We start from the raw sequence: 26611 nt of genomic DNA on the forward strand, positions 1-26611 counted from the left end.
GGTTGATCTGGCTATCTAGAGTTCCTATTGCTGGATGGAATTGGCACTTTTCCATGAAATGCTCTTACAGAAATGTCTGGACATGGAACCACACGTTAAGGTGTTAAATTTTACTTGAGCTGAAGCGACAGGCTGTGAAGTATTCTCTCCCCTTTATTTAAAAGAAAGCACCATGGAATATTTGATCTCAATGTGTAGAGTATGCGGGGGAGATGGAGAGGAGGGGGATCCCTTGGGTCTCACACAGCTGTAGCCACAGCCCTGCCCCCTCCCCAAAAGGGCAGGAAGAGAGAAAACCTGAGGGCCAGGAGCAGCTCTGCTTCCTGCTGCAGGTTAGCAGAAGTGGTTTGTTATCAGCCCCCTGGATCTGACTCAGCTACTCTCCAGGCCCAGCGGGTGCCTGCTCACACCGGGAGGTGGTAACAGGGGAGGAAAAAAAGCTTTAAATTGGGCAAAATCCAGAGTAGATTTTGCTGTCCAGGGAAGCCAAAGCTTGGATCGCTTCCCTCCAGAGAAAGCACAAGGAACCCAGTGCTGCCATGGACTTCACTGTTCATATATTTGTATCAATCAACAGACTCCTTTGACATGGAAGTGTTGACAAAATCTATGCACCATTTAAATGTCAATTGCCAAAAAGTATGCAGCTGTATACGCTTGAAAGAAATAATTACGTTGTCATGAGAGCATCATAAAAAAGCAAATGGATACTTTTATGATTATATAGGGTACAGGAATGTCTTTGCCATATTCAAAAATAAAACTGTGAGGGTAAAAATTCGTTGTTACGTAATCCTCTCAAAGATGAAAGACTGCCCCCGCACCCGCAAAGAAGCCAATGGCCAGTTTGATGGGAAATTTATAAGATGAGGCTGTTGACCCCTTGCTCCCTGGAAGCTCTTTACAAACAAGGAAAGAAAGAAACTGTGGACAGTAGGAAAAAGACATGAAGGGTAATTTATAAGATACAAGTGGCTGTAAAGATGCTTGGCTTCTAATCAAAAAGAGCCACTTTAAAATAGTCGTGCTGTTGCCTTATGCTACTCAGAGAGGCCAAGATTTAGGATGATATTGGTGGCAGGGCTGGGGCGGGCAGACACCTGTGTGGTCCTGGAGCCCCACAGTCGTAAGGGGCGTGGCTTTTGACCTGGCAGTTCTACCTAAGAATGTCTTTCCAGAAAGTAGTATTCAAAGAACTACATGCTTACATAATTGTGTTCAGCGCTTTTCATCCTTAACAATAGACTTGGTCTCCATCAAAAGATCAAATATGTCATAGTTAAACCACAATTTAGAGAATCTGTCTATTAAAAATGGTAGGAAATGACACATGATGTCTACCCTCGTGTTAAAAAGTTAACAGAGAAAAGTCGTTTTACACAATGTGATTCCAACTGGTACATACGGAACAATGCTTTGTTTAAACAGAGCGTCAATGCCATTCATAGGACCACCCTCCTGTGCTATTTAAAATCCTTATAATGAGCTCCTATGATGGAGGGAGGGGAAGAAGGAAGAGTTGATGCTGGAAGGAACCAGAACCCAGGCCCCCAAGAGCAAATCAGCCTGGCTCCTCCAAATAGCCAAGCTAAAAGTCCTCACTTACATCACACTGACCCTAAGAATACCCGCTTTATCTCCCTGTAAAAGCCAGGAAGCTGGGCTGGGCAGGGAAGGACTGGCCGTCATTAGCCTCAGGTGGGAAGACAGGCCCAGAGAAGGGAAGTCACTTGGCTGACTTCCATAGCAAGTGTCCGGGCCTTCCTGCCTCAGTGCTCTCTTAGATACCTCCAGCCAGAAAAGCCTGAAGGCAGCGGTGCCCCTCGCCCTGGCCTGTAAACTTGCACATACAAAACAAAAAAACCAAACTAGGTAAGCATTAGGTTTTAGGGCAGGAGGAAGAGAATCCAGTGAGTAGCTAACGGCATTCAGGAGATGTTGGCTAACTGCTATGTACTATTCTAAACATTCTTATCCGTTAACTCGTTTTATCCAACACCCCTATGGGGACAGACATTATCTCCATTTTACAGATGAGGCAACTGAGGCCCAGGGAAGTTCCGTAACTCGCTGGACATGACACAGCTAGTCAGAAGCAAAGGTCGTGACTCAGGCGGCCTGGCTTTGGAGTCCATATGTTTGACCAGTACCCTGAAGACAGAAAAGGTCGAGTAGCCAGAGCCGGGGCACCCCACGTACTATCAAGGCCGCCGGCCTGACTTGGGCACTCTAGCTCCCTTTGAAACCGCTCTCTAAACTCACGCCCTACCAGAGGCCCAGAAAGGTGTCTGAAGCCAAGTTCAGGCTTTCCTACCAGATTCTTCTCCCTGTCCGCCTGAGGCTGAACCCTACTCCCTCTGCCCCCACGACCACTACCCCTTCCTAACCTAGAAGATCTACATGTCAGTCTGCAAAGGTCTTTGCTGCCAAATCAGAGATGAAGGCCCATGCCACACACAGGCTGCCTCAGGACAGCACAATAGCCGGTGCCGGTGCTGACCTGTCTGGGTGCCCTGCCCACCGTGGCAGGCCGCCTCAGGGCCAACAGGCTGCCATCCAACCTGTGCTGACCCCTCCTGTACGGGGCAGGGAGGCTGGCGGTTGGAAATGTCTCCCGGCATCCTTCAGCGGCAGGCTGGCAGGCTCAGAGCGGGGCCTGGGAAGAGCTCCTTCAACTCAGGTTTAGTTCTTTTGTCCCCGAGAACTCTAGGCCCCTCCTATCCCCAGTGGCACACAGGGTGCTTTGCGGGTGCTCCAGTCAGAACTCCTGTGTCTGGGGAGGTTGACGAGCCTTCACGGGCCATTCCTTCCTGCCGGGTTCCCGACTCCCAGCTCTTCCTGCTCTTGGACCCTGTCATGCTTTTGCCCTCTCATAGCTTTGCCTTGTTCTGTTCTCTCTGCCCGGAATGCCACCGTTCCTTGCTGGGAGGCAAAGTCCCCCCCATTCAGCCTTGGGAGACACTGGATTTCCAAGGGCATGGCGTACGTTAAGTATTTGTAAAAGAAGCCACAATTCCGAAAGGACAGAGGGAGGAAGAAGTTTCTCAGACAACTTGTTACGGGTAACTTCTCCACATCTGTTTTCAGTAGGTTTGAAATCATGGTTTGTTGAGCCCATTCACTGTTGCCTTCCCGGAGCCCCGGAGCCCAGGTCTTGCCCCGGCCCACCTAGGACAAGGGCAACAGCCAGCAGCCAAAGGACCACCCAGAGGAGAGCCTCGGGCTGAAGTTCCTGCCGGAGCCTTCAAGAGGGAAGGGGTTTGAAGGATGCAGGGTGGACGAGGCTCCCGCAACCCTCCCCTCCTCACCAGGCCTTTGTAATCAATCACCCCGTGCAGCACCGGAGCTGCCTTTCTGCAGGTGAGGTGGACCATGTCCATCTTTGCTTGGTTCCCCACTGAATGCAGTTACACCATCTCCTGCCTTCCCTACGGCCGGAGATTCCCCATTTTGCCAGCACACTCTTGGGCGGGGGTGGGGGGCAATGCCTGAGGAGCCCACTCACAAGCCCCACACCCGCGGGCCTCCTGCATGTAGGAATCCTCAAAGCCCACTGGCTCTGGAGAGCTCACGATGTCCTGGGGCGTGCAGCTGGGGGGGTGGCGATGGGATTCCGCCGACACTTGCTCACCACCTTGAAGTGGACAGTCTGGCCCGGCCCAGGCAACACCGCAGTGGCATGCGCTTGACCCCGCAGCCATAGCTGTGCTGTAGGCCTGGGAGGCCAGGCTCCGGCCAGGGCCACTGACTGGGCCCCACGATGACCCCAGGCCACGGCCTAGGCTCCTGCCACCAGACATACCACAAACACCCGCAATAGCCCTGACCCCGCCACGAGGGCAGGGCCCAGGCCTTATATGGGCGAGGCGGCAAGTGGGAGCCTCTAAGGGCAAGAGGGGCCCACCTGGGGGAGCACCCACCTGGCCACCAGGGTCCATGGGGAAACTCCTGCCCCAAAGGCAGGGGCAGACACCCTCCCAGCCAGGAGCCCTGGGGGCTGCCCAGAAAGCTGCCGTCTGCCCTTCACCCTGGCTCTCTGGCCCGCAGCTGGGGCCTGATGCTTGCTCAGCAGGAACGATTGTGGCTGTGAAGGAGAGGAGAGAGCTTTCTAGGAACAGCAAGGCTGCAGGTAGGGCGGGACCCATGGCTGGGAAGTGGCCCTGTGGGCCTTGGGCCCCTGCCTGCCTCCCTCCCAAGCCTTCCCCCTCCCGTCCCTGACCAGACAGGCTCTCCAGGGATGCTGCCTGCCTGGAGGCCTCAGCACCGCAGGAGGCTGCAGGATGGCGTAGTCACCATGCCTCGGGCAGAGCATTAGGGGCAAGACCAGGGTGACAGGGCCCCTGCCCTAAGAGCTGGCAGCAGGATGGGGCTGTAGGTGAGGAAATAGACTAGGGACAGCTCACTGGGCTCTGTGAGGAGTAAGCCAGTTAGTGTGATGATGACTATTACTAATACAAAAATAATAAGAATGACAACTAAATGAAACGTGACATCCTGGATGGGACCATGGAACAGGAAAAGGACATTAGGTAAAAGCTCAGGAAATGGACTTTAGTTAATAATGATATAACTCTGGTCTGGGAGGAGGTTAAAAAAATAATAATGGATCCATATTGGTTCATTAATAGTAGCAAATGTATCATACTAATATGTCAATTACCAGGGAAACTGGGCGTGGGGTATGTGAGAACTCCCTGTGCTATTGTCTCAGTTTTTCTGTAAATCTAGAACAGTCCTAAGAAATAAAGTCTATTGAAAACAACAAGAACAGGGCTGGGTGCCATGGCTCATGCCTGTCCCAGCACTTTGGGAGGCTGAGGCGAGAGGATCATTTGAGGTCAGGAGTTTGAGACCAGTCTGGGCAACATCGCAAGACCCCATCTCTACAAAAAATAAAGAAAAAATTAGCTGGCTGTGGTGGTGTGTGCCAGTAGTCCCAGACACTTGGGAGGCCGAGGCAGGAAGATCGCTGGAACCCGGGAGTGTGAGGCTGCCGTGAGCTATGATGATGCCGCTGCACTCCAGGCTGGGCGACACAGTGAGACCCTGTCCCTGAAAAACGGCCCACAGGCTGCAGTGTTCACCACATACCAGGCACACACAGTTCCAAGGCCTTGCCTGTGTTAGCTCCTTATACCACCCGGCCATCCTCTGAGGGAGGAACTGTCACCAGCCGCGTTTCATGGCATTAATTCCTGCAAGCGATTAGCCTGGGGCCCAGCGGAAGCTGAGCTCTGCAAATGGTAGGAAACACAGGTGATTATCATTTGCAGCAGTGGGGACAGCACGTGCCTTGGTAGTTCGGAGTCCGGTTTCTATCCAGCCCCTACCACGTAGTAGCTGTGACCCGGGGTGCGTCACCTTCTCTGAGCTCCAGGTTTCCCGTTTGTAAACTGGGGATGCTGATGCTCACCTCGCGGGCCGGGCCGGAAGACAGACAGAGACACACGACCGTGCACTCAGTGGTATGTGGCGAGGATTTCACGCTTGGCAACGATTAACTTTTGCTGTGATGAGAGCTCAGCTGGGGAAAGCTTGAGGGGTCTGGGAGTAGACTGGAAAGAGGCACCAACCCAGTGGAGGGTGAGGGGGGTGTGTGGAAGTGTTTCTGGAGGGAAGGGCTCCTGGCAGAGGCGGCAGAGCCGGGAGGCACGGGGGGCGTGGTGGGGACGCTGGGAGGCACGGGGGGCGTGGTGGGGACGCTGCATCGAGGCACAGGGGATTTGGGGAGAGCAGGGAGGGAGCAGGGTGCACAGAGATCCAGGGCAGACTGCAAGCTGCAGCAGGGCGGGGTGGGTGCTGGAGAGGGAAGGGCTTCGCGGGGAGAAGAGGACGCCGGAAGAGGGAAGTGGCCAGTGAGGGGGACAATTCCTGAGGGGCAATGTGGAGGCTTTAAACTTCATTTTGAAATCATTTCAGACTTCCAGAAAGGAATTTCCGTAGATCCTTCTTCCAGATTCCTCAGATGTTAACTGTTAACTTCTTACGTTTACTTTAGTTCTCTCTCTCTGTGCGCATGTACACACACACACACACACACACACACACACACACACCCCTCCGTACCATTTAGAGCTGTGCAGACATGACTAATCCCCCTTTCCTCTAATTACATCAGTGTATATTCCCTAGAAAGGAAATAACTATTTCAGTAAAATAATCAGGAAATGAATATTGTTATAAACACAACTGTCTGCAAACACAAACAGAAGTGATCTGCTTATCTGACATTCAATGCCAATTGCCATCATAAGGACTTTTACAGCAAAGGGGAGAAGTGTTTTTGCTGGTCCGAGGATCCAATCCCGGACCAGGAGTCTCAAACTCGCACACCTCTCCGGCCTCCCCCGATCTCCAGCCGTCCCCCTGTCCTCCCCTGTCTTTCACATCCTCGGCACTTTTGAGGAGTGCAGGCCAGCCACTTTGCACAACGGCCTAAGTGTGCGTTTGTCTAGTGTTTCCTCTTGCTTTAAACAACATATTTTTATCATCTCATAGTTGTGGAGGCTGGAAGTCCAAGATCAAAGTGTCGGCAGGTGTGGTTTCTCCAGCGGCCTCTCTCCTGGGCTTGCAGAAGGCTGTCTCCTCGCCGAATCCCCGGCCGGGCTTTCCTCTCTGCTGGGCATCCTCCGTGTCTCTCTGTGCGTCCACATTTCCTCTTCTTCTAAGGACACCGGTCAGAGTGGATTGGGGCCCACCCTAATCGCCTTATTTTAACTTACTCGCCTCTTTAAAGGCCCTACCTCCAAATATAGTCACATTCTGAGGGACTGGGGGGACGTATGAATTCAATGTATGAATTTAGGGGGGACACAAGGAAGCCCACTGCAGGCAGGAGCACCCCAGAAGTGACGCCGTATCCTTCCCAGTGTGTCCCATCAGCAGGCACATCCTGCTGGTGTGTCCTATTGCTGCTGATGTGACTTTGATCGATCGGTTAAGGTGGTGTCTTCAGGTTTCTCTGCTGTAAAGTTACGGTGTTTCTCTTTGCCTCTTACGGGGAGATACTTTGAAACGATGTAATTATCTTGCTCCTCATCAAACGTTCACCCACTAGTGTGGTGGTTGCCAGGCGGGTGGTGCTTCCTGAACGTCTTCATTTCTTCTGCATCGATGCGCTTCCTATTGTGCGAGAGCTTTCCCTGACGGGGGTGTCAGGCGCACGGAGAGCATCAGCTGGGGTCGTGGAGAGGCCTGGGTTTCGTCTGGGGTTCACTGCTTGGGGACAGAGGGCCCTGGCAAATCACTTACCTGCCCCCCCACCCCCACAGCTAGAAAATAGGGATGAGAATGTTATGGCGGGGATGGAATTGGGTAAGACACAGGCGTTTTCTAACCGATCGCGGACCCCTAGGGAGGGCGTGTCTGCCAAGGCCCTGAAAATGGGCAGGGAAGAGAAGGGGAGCTTCCTCGGGGCCAAGGGCAGAAGGATGCCTTTGAGAAAACGGTGCCAAACTGTCCTGGAGAGAGACAGCCCTGAGTCCTCGGTTACGACTCCATGTTCTTGCAAAGACTCGCGGACACGGGAGCTCATGGGCCTGGGGGGTCCCAGCTCCCCGCTCACCCACTAGGGGAGGTCACTTCCCTGCCGTGTGACTGCTTTCCTCAACTGCACAGTGGGGCTCACGGCAGCACCTCACTCGTGGGTTGCCGTGAGGGTTCAGGTGGCCGTCCACGCCGTGCTCGCGGAGCAGGGTCTGCACGAGGCGATCATTCGAGCACAGCGGCCATTAAAACCACTGCTGTTTTCACTGATGAGGAGAGAGGGTCAGAGCGAGGGGACTTCACCTAGAATCTTGGCTTTGCCCACCTGGTCTCTTTCTAAACTTCAGTTTGTTCATTTCTCTCTTTCCTTTTCTAACCTCTTTTTTTAACTTTTAAAAACCAGACTTCAGTTTCTTAAGCTGTAAAACGGGACTAAGAATGCGATCAACCTAACTGGGGTGCTGGGAGAGGTGAGTGTCGGTTTCCCGCCCTGTCTCTCCTGCTAACAGAATCCAGGGACAGGGGGAGGGCACCAGGCGAGGACAGCCCGCCAGGCTGGAGAGACAAGGCTGCGGGGACACAAGCAAGCCGGGAAACCAGCAGGGAGCAGCGTCCTCCCTCAGTGGCCTGCAGAGTGACCCAAGGGGAGCCCAGCCGTGGCCCCTGAGGGCTATGCCCGCTGCAGAGATGCTTCCAGAAAGCCTGTGGGAGCACAGGTAACAGCAGAAAGGCAGCCCTGCTTCCCCTGCAGAAACAAAGAGCCTCAGGGAATCCTGCCGGCTGGGAAGAGCTGGGCGCTGCGGCCGGGCCACCCGGCTCTGAGTTCCAGCCCCTCCGCTCCACAGCAGAGCTGCCTCGGCAGCATCAATTAACCACCATGAGCCTCAGTTTTCTCTTCTGTGAGTGCGGATGATAACGGTACCTAGCTCAGAGGGTGGTAGTTACATTAGCTAATACATGTGAAGCACTTAGCCCTGTGCTGGCCCCTAGTAAGTACCCATAAACGTTAGCCATCGCTATTTGCAGTGTGTTGAATGGGGCCCCTCTCAGCAAGATGTGTGCACGCCCTAACCCCCAACCTGTGACCCTATTGGGATAAGAGGGCTTCACAGATGTAATTGAGGATCTCAAGATGAGATCACCCCGGATTATCCGCGTGGGCCCTAAATCCAGTGACAAGTGTCCTACCAGAGACACACAGGAAGAAGGAGGAGAAGGCCACATGACAAGGCAGAGTTCCCAAGCTGAGGGACACCTAGAGCCACCAGAAGCTGGAAGGGGCAAGGAAGGACCTTTTGCTGAGCTTTTGGAGGGAGTGTTGACATCTTGATTTCAGACTCTGGCCTCCAGGTTGTCATAGAAGAAACATCTGTCGTTTAAGCTGCCAAGTTGGTGATGACTTGTTCTGACAGCGCTAGGAAACTGGCACATGTGTGAGCCTGAGCCCAGTCCAGGGTCTGTCTCTGCCTGTTCTTCCTCTTGTCTTCCCTCCTATTCTAAATTTATTAGTCACCAAGATTGTACCCATTGCCGGTGTAAACAGAGCCAGGGAGAACTGCGCCAGACCATGGGTAGCAAAGGACCCAGAATGGGTCACCATAAAGGACTGGAGGCCCTCTGGGCTCTGCATGTGGAAGCCAGTATTAGAGATTCATTCCGTTCAGCAGACATTTGTTGGGACCCCTTCCACGTGTCAGGCCCTTTGCTTGGCTTGAGACAAGGAGATACAGTAGGAAGAGTCTCTGTCCTCGAGTTGCTCATCATGAGGGTGGGAGTTGTGTGAAAAAGAGTCACCAGGGAGGGGAGGGGTGGCTGTTGGTGAAGGGAAGTGGAGATGTGGGAGGGAGGGACAAGAGGTGGGTCTGACTGAGAGGCTCAGCAAAGGCTTCCCAAGGAGGCAAGCTCTGGCTAGGGATTTTTTTTATTTTTTAAATTTTTTTTGTTTTTTTTTTAGGGTTCTCTGGCCAGGGTTTTGAAGGGTGAGTAGGAGTTTGCCAAGAAGCCAAAGGAAGAAAAGATATTCCAGAGCATAAGCAAGGGCACAGAAACAGCCTGGTGCGTACAGGGCAGGAGGAGACAGTGACACATGCCGACTGATGATGGAGGAGCAGCAATGCAGGTGGAGAAATGCAGAACTGCATGGCTGGGGTCAGGTCCTGGAGGGGTGTATTGGCCATGTGAGGGGTCCGGGGGTGGTGCTGGCACCAGGGCGCTCAACCGGGGCCTCTCACAGGGTGTCATGTGGGGTGGGCCGCTCCCGCTGGGTGTGGGCAGCTCGAGGGCTTCCCGAGTAAGGGGCTGGAGGATCCAGGGCAGGCCTCACCCGCTTCCTGCCGTGCGTCTCACTTCCTGTTTGATTGACTTCTTTAAAGTGGCCAGAAAAGAACATGAAGGACCTGCTTACTAGGGCAGGCCAAGGCGGGGAAGCCCACACATCGGCCCCTTCTCACGGTCCCTTGTTCCCTGTTTGTTAAACACATCGATGCCATAAGCCTTTGGCCCCTTGAGGGCCCAGATACACTGATGGCCGCAGATAGGGGTCCTGTGGGATGAGAAGGGAGGGGAGAGCGCACTCCAGGCAGCAGCGACAGCATGTGCAAAGGCACGGAGGTGGGGAGAGGGGGGTCGGGTAGCTGTGGACGGGGGAAGGGGGTGCTGGGATGGTGTCTGCGTGCTGGATTGGGAGAGGCCCTGAATGCCGAGGTTGGGAACGTAGACAGCTCCTGCAGGCAGCAGAGACACAGGAGAGGTCTGCACGCCAGGCAGTGACAGGCGCAGATTCGTCTCCTGCACGGCAAGAGAGGGTGCTGATGCATAGATGGGCCCGACCTCCGCCCTTTGTTGCTGTGACAGGCAGTTCCCGGCCATGGAGAAGGTTGTGCCTTAGGGACTGGAGTGTAGCTGCATCTTTCTCCCGGTCCAGGGGAACACAGGACCTGGGACAGCGCAGGGCACGGCTCAGGCTAAGATCTGCCCCAGCCTCTCCCCCCAGCTCTCGGAGAGGCCAGGCTGAAGTGGCTTTGTAGGCACCCAGCCCAGCCCACCCTTCCGGTCAGAAGGCCCAAGGCCTGGGCCACTGTGTCTCCCCTTAACCCATGACTCCTCCAGTGAGGCCCAGCCCACGGATGTCCCTCCACCAGCGTCACTGCAGACAACAACCAGAAATAATAATAATGACAACTGGTACCCATGTCCTCACTCTGTGCCAGGCTCTGAGCCGAGCACTTGGCTCATTATGTCCTGCGGTCCTCACAGTGGAGACAAGAACACAGGCTGAGAGGGCAGGCACTCCTGCAGCCCCGCGGCCAGAAGCCGCTGCCCTCTCCCAGGACCGCCACAGCAGCTCCCTGCTGCAGGCACGCCAGACCCGAGGACGCTCGTTCTCCATCCCTGTGCTTCGGTCCTCCGTGTGCCCCTGGTCTGGCAGCACTGGTGTCCCCAGGGAACTTGGCAGAAATGTCAACTCCCAGGCTCTACCCCGACCTGCTGCATCACCTTAGGGGCAGGGCCCAGCGATCCGGTTTTGAAAGCCCTGCGGGGGATTCCGATGCACACTCAAGCTGAAAATCGCTGGTCTATACCATGTTCAGCTCTCAGGGAAGGCCTGGTCACTGTCCTTTGGACTCTAAGCTCAGCTCTGTGGGGACCCACCTGACAGTCTTGGTGTCCTCCTGCCCCCCAGCACAGGCCTGCCACCTTGGAGGTTCTTAGACTCAGGCCAAGCAGGTGTCACCTGCTGAATTGGAGACTCCTATCCTCTGCTCCCAGCCAGGGCCCCCCTGCTCCCGTCCACTCCTGAGACTTCCCCTCAGGGTGCCCAGCGTGGGCTCTCGGCTCCTGAAACGCCAGGGGGGGAGGCACAAGCCAGCATCCTGCCCACCTGACTTCCTGCCTCCGGCATCCTCCACCATGGAGGCTGTGGGACACGGGGGCTGCGGGACTCGGGCTCTCCGAGGACGTGCAGGAAGGCCATTTCCACCGTGGGAGTGCAGCCAAGGAGCCCAGAGACAAGTGTCACTGCCTCTTTCTTCAGAAAATGCCTTAGGGCCTTGCTCATCTGGAGCACTTTTTTTTTTTGTTAGTGATAAGTTGTCCTCGGGGAGGGCTGGGAAAGGAGCCATGACAGGATTAGAAACAAGGGTTGAGAAGGCTCAGAGAAGTAAAGGTTTTAGCTGGAAGCACCTTAGCAGGGTTGCCGTGAAAGGTTGTACAGGATGTTCACTGCACAAGGGTGCTGGTGGAGGGGGGAGGGGAGGGCTGGGATCCAGGGACAGGACTGTGCCCTATCTCAAGTCTGATGCCCAAGTGCCAAGATGTGTTTATAGTGGGAAAAGGTGATTCTTTTTCTTTGTTTAACAAAGAGTAGTCTGGGCTCTAAGCCTTGTACTTTGGGGCTGGGATGTGAAGGAGGAGTACCTTTTAAGATTCATATTTTATTGCTGTGAAGTTACTTACCCAAGGTCACATAGCTAGGGAGTGGCAGTGCCAAAACCAAACAGTGGCAGTCTGGCCCCACAGTCCCTGGGCTTAACCCCTGCACTACACGGCCTGCATGGTCTTGTCCCTGGGACAGCTGTTTGGGCACGGGGGCGGGGGTGGGGGGCGCGGAGGAGAGTGCTCTCCCCAAGGTGGAATGGAAACAGCTGCCTGTTTTCTAGGGAGGGCTGCAGGCTCTTGTCTTTGCAAGTCCAAGCCCTCCCGATGTGGAGGAAAGGAGACATTTTCCTATCGCTAATGATTTGGATTGGGCCGTGGCGAGAAATATTATCCCCGTCACAAGGTCATACATATTATTCATTTTCCACTCACGGCAGCAGTCTCTCAGCGAGAATTTATTAAGTGTCACGCTCTGCATGAAGCTGATGTCTAAGTGGAAGGTTTTTGTAGAGTCAATCCCATGGGAGGCGTCCTTGCCCCATTTGGGGATATTGAGTTCTTAGCATGTTTCAGTGAGTAGCTACTAGGTGCTGAGACGCTGAGGTTGAAGGAACATTGTCTGATGCCAGGAACGTTTGTCAGCAGGGGAGAATAAGGACTTAGGGAACAACAAAAGGCAGACTTACATGTTCCCATCTTCTCTTTCCCTAGGTCTCTCCCCATTTGTCCCCCAGAGGGGAGAGAAGCTGATTTTCATAAGTACTTATTGTGTGCTTTGTATAACCTACCTCATTCTACCCTCGCCACAGCCTGTGAGCAGACGTCATTGCTCCTGTTCGCAGATGACAACACTGGGGCTCAGCAAATGGAAGTGGCCGGCCCCCAGCCCACGTTCTTCCCGCTGCCCCACCCTGCTTTCCTGGCTGGGGAGTCCGCCGGGTCTCTCGTGGACAGGCCCCCTCGATGCCTGGGACCTCAGAAGAGCTGGAGGGGTTTATTCTCCACGGATTATGGTGTCAGGAGAGGGCAGCCCAGGGACAGTGGACGGATGGACGAGGCCTCCTCTTCTTCATGCACTTCCCCTACACCCTGGTCACTCTCAGAAGCACAGCCGCAGGCACACTCGGCTCCCACCGTCTTGCACACTGATTTCCCCACCTGCGCTTGCACTGCCCTCGAGGCTGCTACTGGCTCCTTCATGAAGGGGGGCGGAGCCGGGGCTGCCAGCATCGATGGAGATTCATGATACTTGAACACCGAGTGGAAACTCATGCTCTAGCTGTCCCCGCCTCCCCCCACCCCACCCCTAAACACACGCACACACGCACACACACACTCCCTCCGGGGCTGACAGCTATTTCCTCCCTCGGCTCTGCTTCCCTGCCTCCTCCTGCCTGGGGCTCTTGTCTAGCTGGTGCCAGAGCTGACCTCCTCCAGGGCTGGAATCCTGTGCTCCCTCCGTGCGCAGGTAAGGATGTGGTGGTGGGGCTAGGCAGCCTGAGTGTCCTCTCTGGACCCGCAGAAGGCCCAGTATGACCAGGCGAGAGGGCCGTTACTAGCTAGGATGGCAGGGGGTTGAGTGTACCAAGGACTGGAAGGCACTTGATACTCAGAAAAGGGCAGGACTGAATGAAATGTCCTTAGGCGTTGACCAGATGCCCGGCACAACTGCAAACCATTCATCCACCTTATTCCGCATTCACAAGCAGTCTGGGTGGGAAGATTACACCAGCAGGCTTAGGGTAGTGGACCCAAGTCCACCCAGCCAGGAAGCTGAGGAGATGGGATTCAAACCCAGGTCTAGGAGCCCCAAAGCTTGCATTCTCTGTCCTCCAGCCCCCTGCCAAAGCAGGACCCTAGCTGCTGGGCTCCCTGAGAATCCTGGGAGGCTGGGGGCTGTCCCCATGCAGTCGAAGGGACTGATCTGGTTTCCAAGGGTGGAGCAGGACTGTGCTCTCTGAGTGTCCCTGTGGGACTTGGACGAGCGGCAGCTGGACTGAAGGGAGTGTTTCAGAGCAGCGCAGGGATGGCACTTGGCCGTCTGCCGGGAGTGGCGTCTGAGCCCCACGGCTGCAGCTGAGGAACGTTGGGCAAGTTGCTGTGCTTCTCCAAACCTCAGTTTCCTCTTCTGAAAAATGGGATCTCGTAGGCTTACTGCAAATGTAATTGCTTGCTCTGCAAACTCTAAAGCTTAGGAAGTATGACCGTTCTCAGCGGGCTCAGGCTCCTCTCCCACCTCCCTGCAGATCCCCTGCTCCAAGGGGCTCATCTGTCAGCGAAATTCTAGTTTGCTATCCCAGGACCCCACCCTACAACGGCCAGGATCCCTGGAAGGGAGTGGCTTTTCTCATCCTGGCCAACAGTGTTTCCCCTGGAAAGACGAGTACTGAAGACCATTGCTCCCCACCTTCCTTTCTTCTTCCTCCTCCCTCATCTCGTGCTTGGGGAGGGGCAGAGGGAAGGGCTCAGGCTGGGCATGGAACTGCTGCTTCTCCACGTTTGTGTCATTTGGGTGCTCGGATCCAGCTCTTTAAACAGGGAGGCTCAGTTTCCTCATCTGTAAAATGGGATGGAGAGGAATATAGCACCTTTCTTCTATGTGAAGGACCTGCCACAGTACCCGGCACATCGTGGGGGCCCAGGACAACCTGAGTCCCCACCCCTGCTGCCTGCCCCTGGCTCCTGCAGGGAGGCTCCCGCCCCAACTTCCCCAGCCCTCACGGATCTAGACCAGCCTCACAGCAGATGGTCCCCTGGGTTTCCGATGAGGCTGTGTGCGTGCACGTCTGGGGGGCTGCCTGTCTGCCAGAGCCTGGCTTCTCCAGCACTTACCTGAGTCGTTACTCAACAAATACCTGTTGGACGAGAGCATGAGTGAGTGAATAAGTGAGTGAACGGGGGTAGGTCTCCTGGGGCAGGCAGTGCTGCGTGGCTGCCCCTGGGAGGGGAGAGATCTTTTGGCCCCAGTGGGCCCCCATCTGAGAGTTCCTCCTGCCCAGCTCTTGCCTGGCTCTTATCTTATTTCCTCTCCAACTATCAGAGGAGAGCCTGGCTCCACTGTTCGAGGTCAACACACTTCGCCAGCCACCACTGTGGGAGCAAAGGGCCACAGGGAGGATCTGCGGCAAGGTGGGGGTGTGGCAGGTGGGAAGGCACAGCATAGATTCCCCTCCCTCCGAACAAGCAGAACCCTATATGTGGGGCCATGTTCACGCCCCAGTGCTCTGGGGATTGGGAAAAGGAGTCCTGCGTGGCCTGGCCTTGTTCCTATTTTCCATGTGATCTTAGACCACTTGCTTCATGATCATCACTATGACACTGATTCAGTGCTTGCCCTGTTGTAAACGCTTTCACATATTAACTCATTTAGTTCTCCCAATAACTCTCTGAGCTAGGTACCGTTATGACCGACGCCCATGTTACAGAGGAGGAAACAGGCTCAGGAAGGTTAAATGACTGGCCCAAGGTTGCACAGCGAGCATATGGGGGAGCTGGGATGTTATCCCCCCCTTTATCACCTTTGCTCAACCTCACTGACCCCCAGCAGCCTGTTCTGTCACATTCATGGGTCACACTCGACTCTCCTGGCCAGGCTCCTGCTCCAGACTTCTCTCTGGGTTCCTCTGTGGCCCCCGCACTGCCAACCTCAGCACCTCCTTGCCTCTACTGCAGAGCCCCGCGATGTCGGCCAACGCCACGCTGAAGCCGCTCTGCCCCATCCTGGAGCAGATGAGCCGCCTGCAGAGCCACACCAACTCCAGCATCCGCTACATCGACCACGCGGCCGTGCTTCTGCACGGGTTGGCCTCGCTGCTGGGCGTGGTGGAGAACGGCCTCATCCTCTTCGTGGTGGGCTGCCGCATGCGCCAGACCGTGGTCACCACCTGGGTGCTGCACCTGGCGCTGTCAGACCTGCTGGCCACTGCCTCCCTGCCCTTCTTCACCTACTTCCTGGCCGTGGGCCACTCGTGGGAGCTGGGCACCACCTTCTGCAAACTGCACTCCTCCATCTTCTTCCTCAACATGTTCGCCAGCGGCTTCCTGCTCAGCGCCATCAGCCTGGACCGCTGTCTGCAGGTGGTGCGGCCGGTGTGGGCGCAGAATCACCGCACGGTGGCGGCGGCCCACAAGGTCTGCCTGGCGCTCTGGGCGCTGGCCGTGCTCAACACCGCGCCCTACTTCGTGTTCCGGGACACCATCCCGCGGCTGGACGGGCGCATCATGTGCTACTACAACGTGCTGCTCCTGAACCCCGGGCCAGACCGCGACGCCACGTGCAACTCGCGCCAGGCGGCCCTGGCCGTCAGCAAGTTCCTGCTGGCCTTCCTGCTGCCGCTGGCCGTCATCGCCTCGAGCCACGCGGCCGTGAGCCTGCAGCTGCGCCACCGCGGCCGCCGGCGCCCGGGCCGCTTCGTGCGCCTGGTGGCGGCCGTGGTGGCGGCCTTCGCGCTCTGCTGGGGGCCCTACCACGTGTTCAGCCTGCTGGAGGCGCGGGCGCACGCCAACGCGGCCCTGCGGCCGCTCGTGTGGCGCGGGCTGCCCTTCGTCACCAGCCTGGCTTTCTTCAACAGCGTGGCCAACCCGCTGCTCTACGTGCTCACCTGCCCCGACATGCTGCGCAAGCTGCGGCGCTCGCTGCGCGCCGTGCTCGAGAGCGTGCTGGTGGACGACAGCGAGCTGGGCGGCGCGAGCAGCAGCCGCCGCCGCCGCCCCTCGTCCTCCTCCGCGTCGCTCGGCAGCCGCCGCCAGGACCCGCTGCGCCCCGCGCGCCTCCTGGGCTGGCTGCGGGGCAGCCGCGCCGCCCCCCCGCACAAGGGCCGGGCCCCATCCCAGGAAGAGAGGGGGCCCCTGAGCGGGTCGCTGAGCACCACCTCGGGGTAGCAGGCGCGAGCCGAGGTCGCCTGGCCCGGGCAGCAAGGCACTGCACGAAAGCACTGCGAGGGCCCCGTCAGGACAGTGTAGACACCGGACTCCACCCCGAGATCATAGGCCGAGGGGCAGGACCCAGGCTTCTGCATTTTAAAGCACCCCGGTGACTCAATGGATCTTTTTCAGAAACAAAGTGAGTTAAGGCAGCGCTTCCCCAACTGTGAAGTGCCGTGCGTCCCCAGGGATCTCGTTAAAGTGCAGTCTGATTCAGGGGATTCTGCACTTCCGACAAGCTCCCAGGCTGCCGCCTCAGGGCTGCTGGGACCGCACTTGGAGTAACAAAAGGGAAAACCGTAAGACTTCTCAAATTAGGGCACGCTGGGCCAATCTCCCTGCAGCTCAATTCTACCAAGCAGTGATGCAGTTTTGGAGTAGAAGAGGGAGAGGAAAGGTTCGAAGAGCACTGTTCCAGTGTAATCTCTCCGCTTTAGCCATTTAGCCAACGCTTATCGTACTAGACACTTTATCACACAGCTTAAGGCGGCTTCTACTAGCGGGTCTTTACAGATGAGCAAACTCAGGCTGAGGAAGGTTATTACGTAACTTGCCTAAAGTTTCAGGGCCAAGTTTCAGGGCTAGTGACATCAGTGTCTGCGCCCTAACCTTAAGCGTCACATGCTCAATTACTATCTGGTAAGTGAAAGAATGTCCTTTGACCCACCAAAGGTACATCACATAATAGCTGCCTGGGAGCCCCTATCTCGACCCTTGTGTCCCGGCATTGCCCAAAGTGTTTGTGAGGTGGAAAAAGCAGGAGGTGCCATGGTCAAGTGTTTGGGAAACCTGGGGCTAATCAGAGTCTAATGGGCATCATTACTGAAGGTCTTCTCAGTCCTTAGAATTTGCATGTACGTGGCAGCAGGCCTGCGGTTCTGTGGGACCCCTCTGGACACCCGTAATCCCAGCATCTTTGCACACCCCCCTCCTGGCTGCAGGGGGCTGGGGAACTGCCACTTCCCATTTGCACCCGGGAGGGGCGACTAGTAGCTCTGTCCTGGCACTTCCACCGCACTGTGTCTATTTCCTCTACCTACGAGGGACTTGGGGGCAGAGACTGCTGTTTCAGCTCTGCATCCCAGGGGCTGACCGAGTTGCTGCCTGCAAACATCTGCCTGCTGCCTGCAACGTTAGTGGGAGAGCCAGGATGAGAAACTCTTGGGATCTTGGTCCAGTGCCCGATGCCACCGAAGGCTGGGCTGGCCACTCACCATTTATTTCCAGTGCCGGGTAGGGCCCAGCCCCCAGCAGGCGTTCAGCAAACTGAACAGGGAGATGCACGGCTGGCTGAATCGCCACCCCGTCTTGACACCTGGCCCCTGCTTCACTCACAGCACTCTCCCAGCGGACGCACCGTGGGTTTCACTTGTTTATTATGTTCTCCCCACCAGAATGAAAGCCCTGGAGGGCAGGGGCCTTTGTTTCCCTGGTGCCTAGCATTGTGCCTGTACACCAGAGGCATTCCATAAATATTTCTGTTGTAGATTGGCTGGGCATGACTTAGATCTTCGGGCCTTCTGCAGAAGCTGGTTTGGGAAAGGGGGTGCTGGAGAGAAACCCCGCTCCCAGCAACCTCCCTATGTGAATCTTTCAGTGTTGGAAGTGGGGAGGAGCTGGATTCGGTGTGCTGGGTGACGGGGTCAGTGGGGCTCAGAGGTACCCACAGTAGCCTTCGGAGAGTGTGTGGGGAGCCGGATTCCTGACCTCTGGCTCGCTGGCTCACTGAGGAATCAGAGAATTTACTCTTCTTGGATGGAAGGCACTTAGAGAAGGAGGGAGTAGGAGGGAGGGGGGCTGAACCTCTTCCCTCCCCCATCTCTGCCAGGTCCCAGGTTCCTTTTGGGCCTCTGTCCTAGAGGCCTGTCCACAAGCCTTCAAAGGCCCAGGAGCCCCGGCTGGGGTGAGGTCCCTGTTTTAGAGCCATGGAGTTGGACAGTCAGCTCCAGCAGAGGCGTCTGACCAGTGGCCCGAGAGTGCTGTGTCTGACGCGGTTGTAGGCCATGGAAGGTGTCCTGAGCTCAGATCTTGGCTGCTGGCCGCTGGGGCGGCTGCTTCTGCAGCAGGGCCAGGGTGTCCCGCTTCTCAATGGAGCGCAGCTGCTTCTTCTTCGCCCGCTTGAGCTTGGCGGGGTTTCTGATCTGGGGGTGGCACGGGGGGAGGGCATTAGTGTGGCTGGAGCCTTGGGCCCTGTTCCCTGGGGGGAGGAAGGCCACCCCGCAGGGGCCTGGGATCGCAGCATGAGAGCAGGGCACATGAGGCAGGGGGCCGAGGCTGTGGTTCGCACCCCTAAGTGTGGCAGGGGTGGGGGGAAGATGGGACACTCACCACTTGGACAATCTCTGCCTTCCGTTCATTCTCCAGGCGGCGTTTCAGGTTCTCAGCTCGGCGTTGTTTTTTCTCCTGGAACATAGAGGGGATCTGAGTCTGGGAGCTGAGGCAGCCCTGGTCTCCCAGGCCCCAGAGGAGTGAGAGCTGGCAGAATTCCCAGGAGGAAGGGGAAAGGCCCTCCTGTCCAGGCTCTGGGCTGTGTCTTGTTGTGTTGGTGGAGGGCCTGGGACCCTCTGGGCAGGCCAGTGAGAGCAATCCTGTGCCCAGAGGCCCACTGTGGTGGAAAGTTCCTTACTGCACATTAGAAGGTGGGTACTCAGACAGGTAGCTGAGGACGGGGACTTAGACAGGCGGCCTGTGTGGGCCCCACATACCAGCCTCCTGCCGTGGGAGAAGGGGTGGGCCGGCCCCTCCCTCGTTTCCACCGTCCTGGAGTCTCCCCGAAGCCCTGATGCCCTAGAGCGCAAGGGCAGGGTGAGGGCTGGGCCCCTGAGATTCTCCCAGGCACAGGCTGAGAAGGGGCTGAGCTGCAGGGAACAGGCTCTGGGGTTATCTGGCCTGGGTTCAAATCTTGACTCTGCTCCTTTCTAAACAGTTGACTTTGGCTAAGTTTCTGTGCTTCAACGTCCCCATTTTTCAAGTGAAGGTAACCATAGTATCACCACCTCGTAAGACTGTTCTGAGGAACAAACGAATGACACACGTGCAGGGCTTGGAACAGCACCCAGCTCTTTGGGAACAGTCTGTTGTGGGAATGGGAAGCCTGGTGGCCATGCTGACTGTCCCCTGGCAGGGCCAGGGTGAGGATGTGGGCTCCAAGACTGCTGCATGCTCAGAGGCTTTGGCAACTTGGGGTAGCAGGGGTGGCCTGGCCTCTGGGGACAAAGGAGAAGTGAGACTTGGGCTCCCGTGGTCAGAAGGGGCTCTGGGCATCTCTCCGGGGGACGGTGAGAAGTGAGAAGGCAGCTCTGTCTTGCCCAAGAGGACCCAGGGCCGCATAGGAAGTGAGGTAAGGCTTCAGCATATGGTGGCAGCCACACCCTCCCTAGGGCCTCAGCTGTAGGTGACTTAAAACAAGGGATGGATAACGGAGCGACTGGCCCGCCCCTTTTCTCAGTGGCCAGGCTGGGACCGCAGCGACTCCGGTGCAGTGCTCCTCCAGCCCTGGGGTCACTGGTCCAGTAACACCCCACTGACTGCCCTGGTCCTGGGGGCCGTCGCTGACCAATGCCCTCACCTTGTTTCCTCCGTGTGCTGCCTGCTGAGCGCCCTGCTCCCTCCCACTGAAGACGTCCCTGCTGCAGGGGGTGGAGCTGTGACCCTTTATGGGGGCTTCCTGGAGACTGGAGACAGTGCGTGTGAACCTCTAATGGGGCATTTCTGGCTCTGGGGTGGGTGGCGGAAGACAAGTGGAGGAAAGGTGTGGGGGCTGCTTCTTGGAGAATGACAGCAACGATACCGGGAACAAGGTTTTCCAATCTGTAAGCCTTGCCCGCCTGAGCAGGTCCCAGAGCAGGGACCCTGACCGCATCTTATAGAATGCCCAGCTGGGACTTACTCTCAGCCTCCAGCCTCTTACAGAGGCCCAGGCTAACCTGGATGGTACCCTGGGCTTCCCGGCCCTGTGGTCCCAGACTACACTTCTGCTTCCGGCCAGGCTCTCCTCCTCCCTGGGGCCCTCGGGCTCCAGAACTTCTCTTGGCCAAGTCGGCCCCTCGGGCACCTGTGCCAGCTCCCCTCACCCGAGTCCCCGCCTTGGCCTGGCGGGCCCCTCACCTGCCGGCGCCTCTCCTTCTCCTCCTCCAGGTGCCGGGCGAAGTCCTTGGCCAGCTTCCTCTCTTGCCGCTCCTTCATCTTCCGCTGCCAGGAGGTGCGCAGGGGCTTGTCCTGAACCATCTGGGAGAACCTGGCCGAGGAGAGGGGGGCGCTTGCAGAGGCTGAGGGGTGCTGCCTGCTCTGTCCCCCACTTGGCTCCAGGCTCTGAACCTTCTTCCTGAGCCCAGTCAGAATCACGACCCTGCTTGCCTGGCAGGCAGCCCCCCAGGTCTGCAGACGCTCGGGGCAGGAAGGGACTGTGATTGTGCTGGCTGTCACTCCTCAAGCCCTGTTACGTGCCTCTGAAGTGGGTGCTCTGGTTGTCCCCATTTTACAGAGGAGCAAACCAAGGCACAGACAGGCTAAACACCTGCTCAAGGTCACCTTGTGCCTGAGTGGCAGTTAGGACTTGAGCCTCTGTCTGTGATGGCAGAGTCCAGGCCACACGGCCTCTGCTGGAAAGTTCTGCTGCTTCCCCCAAGCACAGTCAGCCTGGGTGTGACTGCCCCTGGAGACGGGGCGCTCACGCCCTGTGATGGTTCAGAATCTCTCCCCCAGTCGGGGAGAAATGAACGTGGAATGGGCGTTCGGGGCTATCGGGGATGTCTGGGGTTTCTGAAAAGTGATAATGATTTTAGAGTCAGGGGAGAAATGTAAGAACGCAGACTACAGAGATTCGTGGGTGGGATGATGTATCTAGGATGTGCTTTAAAATATTCCAGGATAAAAAAAGAGAAGAAATGTTGAGGACCCAAGATTAAAACGCTGAGCAGTGCTGAAGCTGTGATGGGAATACGGGGGTTCACGCAGCTCTGCTCTTTTCTGTACACTTCAAAATTTCCTTAATAAAAAGTAAAAGCAAAATGAAAACAAGTCTTCCGGTGGCCGCCACATATTGCACTTAGGTCTTCCTCCTTTAATGATTCGAGGCCTGTTTGGGGTCCCATGGCCCCGCTGCCCTCTGACCCCAGCAACCCCCCTTCCCCAAGGGCCTCGTGCTGAAGATGTGACTCCCTAAACACTAAGAACGGGGCTGCTGCATGGACTTCCTCCCTACACTTAGAGCTGGGCTCCCCAAACTGGGGTATGAGAACCCTGAAGGGACAAGGTGGTGGAGCCACAGGACACGATGCCACACCTTTCTAGAGCAGGGCTAGCACACAGAACTTTCTGTGATGGTGGAAGTGCTCTATCTTGGCACTGTCCAGTAAGGTAGCCACCAGTTGCAGGCGGCTATTGAATGCTTGAATGTTTGAAATGTGGTTGGTGTTGGTAGAGAGATAAAATCTTAAATTTTATTTAATTTTAGTTACATTTACATAGCCACATGTGGCTGGTGGCTGAGGTACTGAGGCAGGTCCAGGACATCGGTTCTGCCTGGGGACTGAAGACAGGCCTGGGCTCCCAGTCCTGAACACACCACAGACTGCCCGGGTGACCTTGGGCAAGGGAGCCTCTGAGTCTCAGCACCCCCCCTGCATGGGGATGAGAATCGTTCCTGTCCCAAAGGGTGCTGGAGGATTCACCGACACACGCACACAACAGGTGCTCAATAAACGTGAATCCTCAGAGCAGAGCGACCAGGGAGATGGCACATCCGAGGGCACTGTGGAGCAGGTAGCATTTGGTATGAGCCGGGCAGGGGGGCTGCGGCCAGGTCTCCCCGACCCTTCATACCTTCCCAGTGCGGCTGCCTCCCTCCACCTGTCTCTGGACTCATCACCTCCCGTAGCTGCTTCCTCAAAGATCCCAACTGTCCTCTGAGTGGCCTGCTGGGCCCTTACCCGCAAGACCTGCCTGAAGTTTCTGAAGCCCTTTCAATTCCCCCGCACCAGCTTCCTCACTGGTCCCGTCTTCACCCCTGCCCACCTATGTCCGTTCTCCGCAGGCCGGACTGCACTCAGAAGCCGTGCCATGTCATTCCTCTGCTCAGACCCTCCAGGGCTCCTGAGCTCACTCAGGAAAGCTGAGTCCCTGCAAGGGCCACAAGGCCCCCTGCCCCTCTGACCTCACTCCTTGCTGCTCCCTGATTCCAGCAACGAAATCCCTGGACTGTCTCTCAAACAGGAGCATGCTCCTGCCTCAGGGTCTCTCAACTTTCTGTCCCTCTTGCCTGTTACTCTCTCCCCAGATGTCTGCCTTGGTTCCCTCTGTCACTCCATTCGGGCCTCTGCTCCGTGCCCCTTTATCCGCCAGGCCATCTCTGAACACTGAAGCAACGCCCTGCCCTTGCTGCTGTGCCCTGGTCCCCATCCTAGTTTATTTTCCTTTAAAGCCCTTATTACTGCCATAGTATACACTTACTTGTTTTTTATCTGTTTCCCACAACTAGAATGTTTGCTCCAGGAAAGCAGGGACTTTGTTCTGGACTTTGCTCTGCTTACTCAGAGCATTATTAATTGGTTGAATCAATGACTACCTTGTGTCCTCATGTGCCCACCATGTGCTGGGTCCTGGGAGATCTATGGACCCTCTGATTTAGAGAGGAAGACAAGCAGCCAACAAGAATCACCCAAGTATTCGTAAGTAAACATTTGCGCAAATGGAGATGTTACAAAAGAGACGTACAAAGTACAATGGTAACATAGAGCTTGGGGACTTATCCCCCAGTTGGACTGGACAAAGAGAAGCTTTTTAGAGGGGGTGACACTTAAGCTGAGCTTCTGAGCGATGAACAGGGATGGGCCAGGGAAAGAGCCTTTTGAACGGAGGTAACAGCATTTGCAAAGGCCCTGAGGAAGGAGGGAGCATCACACACTGGAGGAATGTGGAGGGGAGGCTGGTGTGGAAGACTCTAGTGAGGGAAGGGGAGAGGAGGGTAGGCCCGCACGGCCTCTTTAAGGAGTCTAGAGTGCATGAAGTGAAGGAAGCAGCAGGAAGTGAAGAAGAGCTTTCAGTTGGGGCAGGGAGCTGGGACCAAATGTCCTTCCTCCCCATTTCCCCTACCCTGCTCCAGCTGCTGATCCTCAGTTTCTCGTGCTGACCCTGCCCTTCTCCCCACCTGTGCACGGACCCAGCCCCCTCTTGCTCAGCAGGCTACCCCCCTCTGCCAGCCTGAGTACCAGGACCCCAGGCTCTGAGTAGGAGGCCCCACTCAGCTTGCTCAGCACCCTCTTCCACCTGAACCAACCTCCTCAACTGGCTCTCCATGGCCATCGGTGGCCGCACCATTCTCCTATGACCCGTTGGGACAGGGTGGGGTGGCAGTGCTATCAGGCACTTCTCCAACTTTTATTGTCACTCCAGCTTCAAAGTCTCTCTCTGATTGGTGACTTGCAGCGAATTACTCTCTAAACCTCAGTTTCTTCTTTGTTTAATGCGGGGAGGGGAATAATACCCACTGCCTGGGGTTTTAAGGGTACAACAAAATGACATCTGCACAGGGCCTAGCACAAAGCTTGGCAGAGTCTACCCTTAGTAAATGTCAGTTTCCTTCTTAAAAACACCCTCGTTTGCCCACGGTCCCTCACAGCCACGCATTCCCGCCTCTGCCCCTGGTTCCCATTAGCTCAAATGTGAACTGAACCCCACCTCTCCTTCCTGGCAGCCTGAGCACGTCCTTCTTCAGATGAGCCTCTTTGTTCCTCCATTCCACAAACTCTTATTGTGCCCTTAGCACAGAACCACAAGGAAGACCTCGTGCCTGCCCTCAAGAAGGCTGCCATTCAATTCAAGGTGAATCCGCAAAGAGCGGGTAAAGGGATTTCCTGCTCAGGCTTTGGACTCAGATACGTGCTCAGGTCCTGCATATTCCACTCAGTTAGCCTCAGTTTCCGCAAACATAAAATAGTGTGGGAATAATAACAACACCTGCTTCTTAAGGTTGATGTGCAGATTAAATGTGGTGAAACTTGCTCTTCTGTCTTTGAAAGGCTCTTCCCTGGCCAATCCTTATGAAAGTGCTTAGCACAGTGTCCTATATAATCAGCACTCGGATAATAGTGGGTGAACACCTCACTGCTTTTATCAAATACTGGCTGGTTTCCTTGCTTCTGCCTCCCTCACTAGAGAGGGCAGACAATGGTAAGTGTCACTTGAATGAATACTCAAGGGAGGTGCTATAGGACAGGTAAACAGGGGCCCTGAGGAGGAACATCACAGACAGGATCTTCTTCGAGGGCCTAGTCTCACGTCTCACCCTCCCCGGGATTCCAGGACATTTTACCACTTTCTGACTATAATTACCTGCTTGCTGACCTCCCCCTTCCCCACTAATGTGAGCTCTCTCCAACCCTGGAGCTGTCTGCCTACAGGCCGCAGCAGGGCAAAGATGGGAGGGTCCCAACACCATAGAAAGCCCCACCCCTACCCATGCTGTCTCCCACTTCACCTTTTCTTGGAACGGTCCTTCCATACCCGCCCCGATTTGGGCTTCCCCTTCGGGATTACAGGAAGCTCCTCCTCCTCCTCCTTCAACTTCTTGCACACCGGGTCCTGGGCTGGAGAACTTTTTCGCTTCTTCTCCCCGAGGCCGCCTGTCACAGTCTCACCGACCGGAGGTGGCTTGCTTGGCTCGTGCTGACCCGGGGGGGAGCCTGGTGCCTCGGGTGCCAGCTCCTGTAGTGGCCGCGAGGGCTCCGGACCCGGTGCTTGCTGACCAGGGTAAGGCTCTGGTGATTCTGGGCCTGGCTGCAGCTGATTTGGGGGGGCTTCCGGGGTTGGCTCCTCCTTACTCTGGGCCGACTCCGAGGCCAGTTCTCCCAGGCCCTGAGATAACTTTGGCGACTCTTCATTTGGCTTTGGCTGACGTCGGGGAGATTCAGGATTCGCCTCTGGCTGTCTTTGGAGAGACTGCAGGCCTAGATCCTGCTGACGCTCGGGGGACCCTGGGCCCGGCTCTGGCTCCCTTTGTGGGGACCCCGCGCCCGGCTCTGGCCCCCTTTGGAGGGACCCCAAGGCCGGACTCTGCTGCAGACTGGGAGATCCCGGGCTTGTCTCCAGCTGACGGGGGGACCCCAGGCCAGCTTGCTGCACACTCCTAGGTGACGCGGGCTCTCTCGTTTCTTCTGGGTTCGACTCAAACTCCACAAGGGCCCGTCTCGCCCGCGAAACTGCGGTGAGGCTCTCGGGGGATTCAGGTTCTAGGCCTTCCAGCCGTCGGCTGCGCCTTAGCGGCGTATCCATGGCCCAGCCAGAAAGTTTCCAAATCCGAGCCCACCTGCAGTCTTCCACCGCCTCGTGGGTAACCGGCGCCTTCCTATGACGTCAGGAGCCGCCACATCTGTGCCGGGCAGGAGTGGCTGTTGTCGAGGAGGCCATGTTGGTGAGGGGCAGAGAGGCAGGGTTGTCCACCGGCGGGGGCTGGGCTTAGTTTGCGCATGCGCAATGCGCCTGGGCGCCGTTGTGATTGACCGGGAAGTCCTTTTCCTGCGTTTCATCCTTGTCTTTCTTGTAAACACAGTTTCCTGGGAAAGGAGAGCGTGCGGGCGAAGAAGGGAACGGGGGTCATTTCCAGGAGAGAGAGGAGTTGGAAAAAGGTCCAGGGAGCTCGTAGGCAAGGCGAGGTGGAAACTTTGCCGCTGAGTCACTCCGGTGCCTCCCCTCCTTGGGCCTCAGTTTCCTCATTTGTAGTATGGGTGATTTTGCACTAGCTTAGTGCGTCTAAATGATCCTGTAGGAATACTCCTCGCTGCTTGAGTGAATGCTACCCCGGGGTCCCGGAGGTGGGAAATATGTCTTT

General features: G+C 56.3%; 2 protein-coding genes across 2 annotated transcripts; one reads left to right on the plus strand and one right to left on the minus strand.

The window, feature by feature from the left end:
- Positions 1-13262: 13262 nt before the first annotated feature.
- On the plus strand, positions 13263-16743 carry PTGDR2 (prostaglandin D2 receptor 2). Its single transcript, XM_012643900.1, has 2 exons — positions 13263-13330; positions 15535-16743. Exon 2 carries the CDS (start codon positions 15544-15546, stop codon positions 16741-16743), a length of 1200 nt encoding a protein of 399 aa, XP_012499354.1. The 5' UTR covers positions 13263-13330; positions 15535-15543.
- Positions 16744-18153: 1410 nt separating this feature from the next.
- Positions 18154-26094, minus strand: CCDC86 (coiled-coil domain containing 86). The gene is made up of 4 exons (XM_012643901.1): positions 25262-26094; positions 20893-21022; positions 19114-19188; positions 18154-18926 (listed from the first exon to the last, which is right to left on the minus strand). The coding sequence occupies exons 1-4, from the start codon at positions 26053-26055 to the stop codon at positions 18807-18809; spliced, it is 1119 nt and encodes a 372-aa protein (XP_012499355.1). The 5' UTR covers positions 26056-26094; the 3' UTR covers positions 18154-18806.
- Positions 26095-26611: the final 517 nt, after the last annotated feature.

The sequence above is a fragment of the Propithecus coquereli genome, unplaced genomic scaffold, assembly GCF_000956105.1.
Source record: "Propithecus coquereli isolate 6110/MARCELLA unplaced genomic scaffold, Pcoq_1.0 Scaffold202, whole genome shotgun sequence".
NCBI classification, from domain to species: Eukaryota; Metazoa; Chordata; class Mammalia; order Primates; family Indriidae; genus Propithecus; species Propithecus coquereli.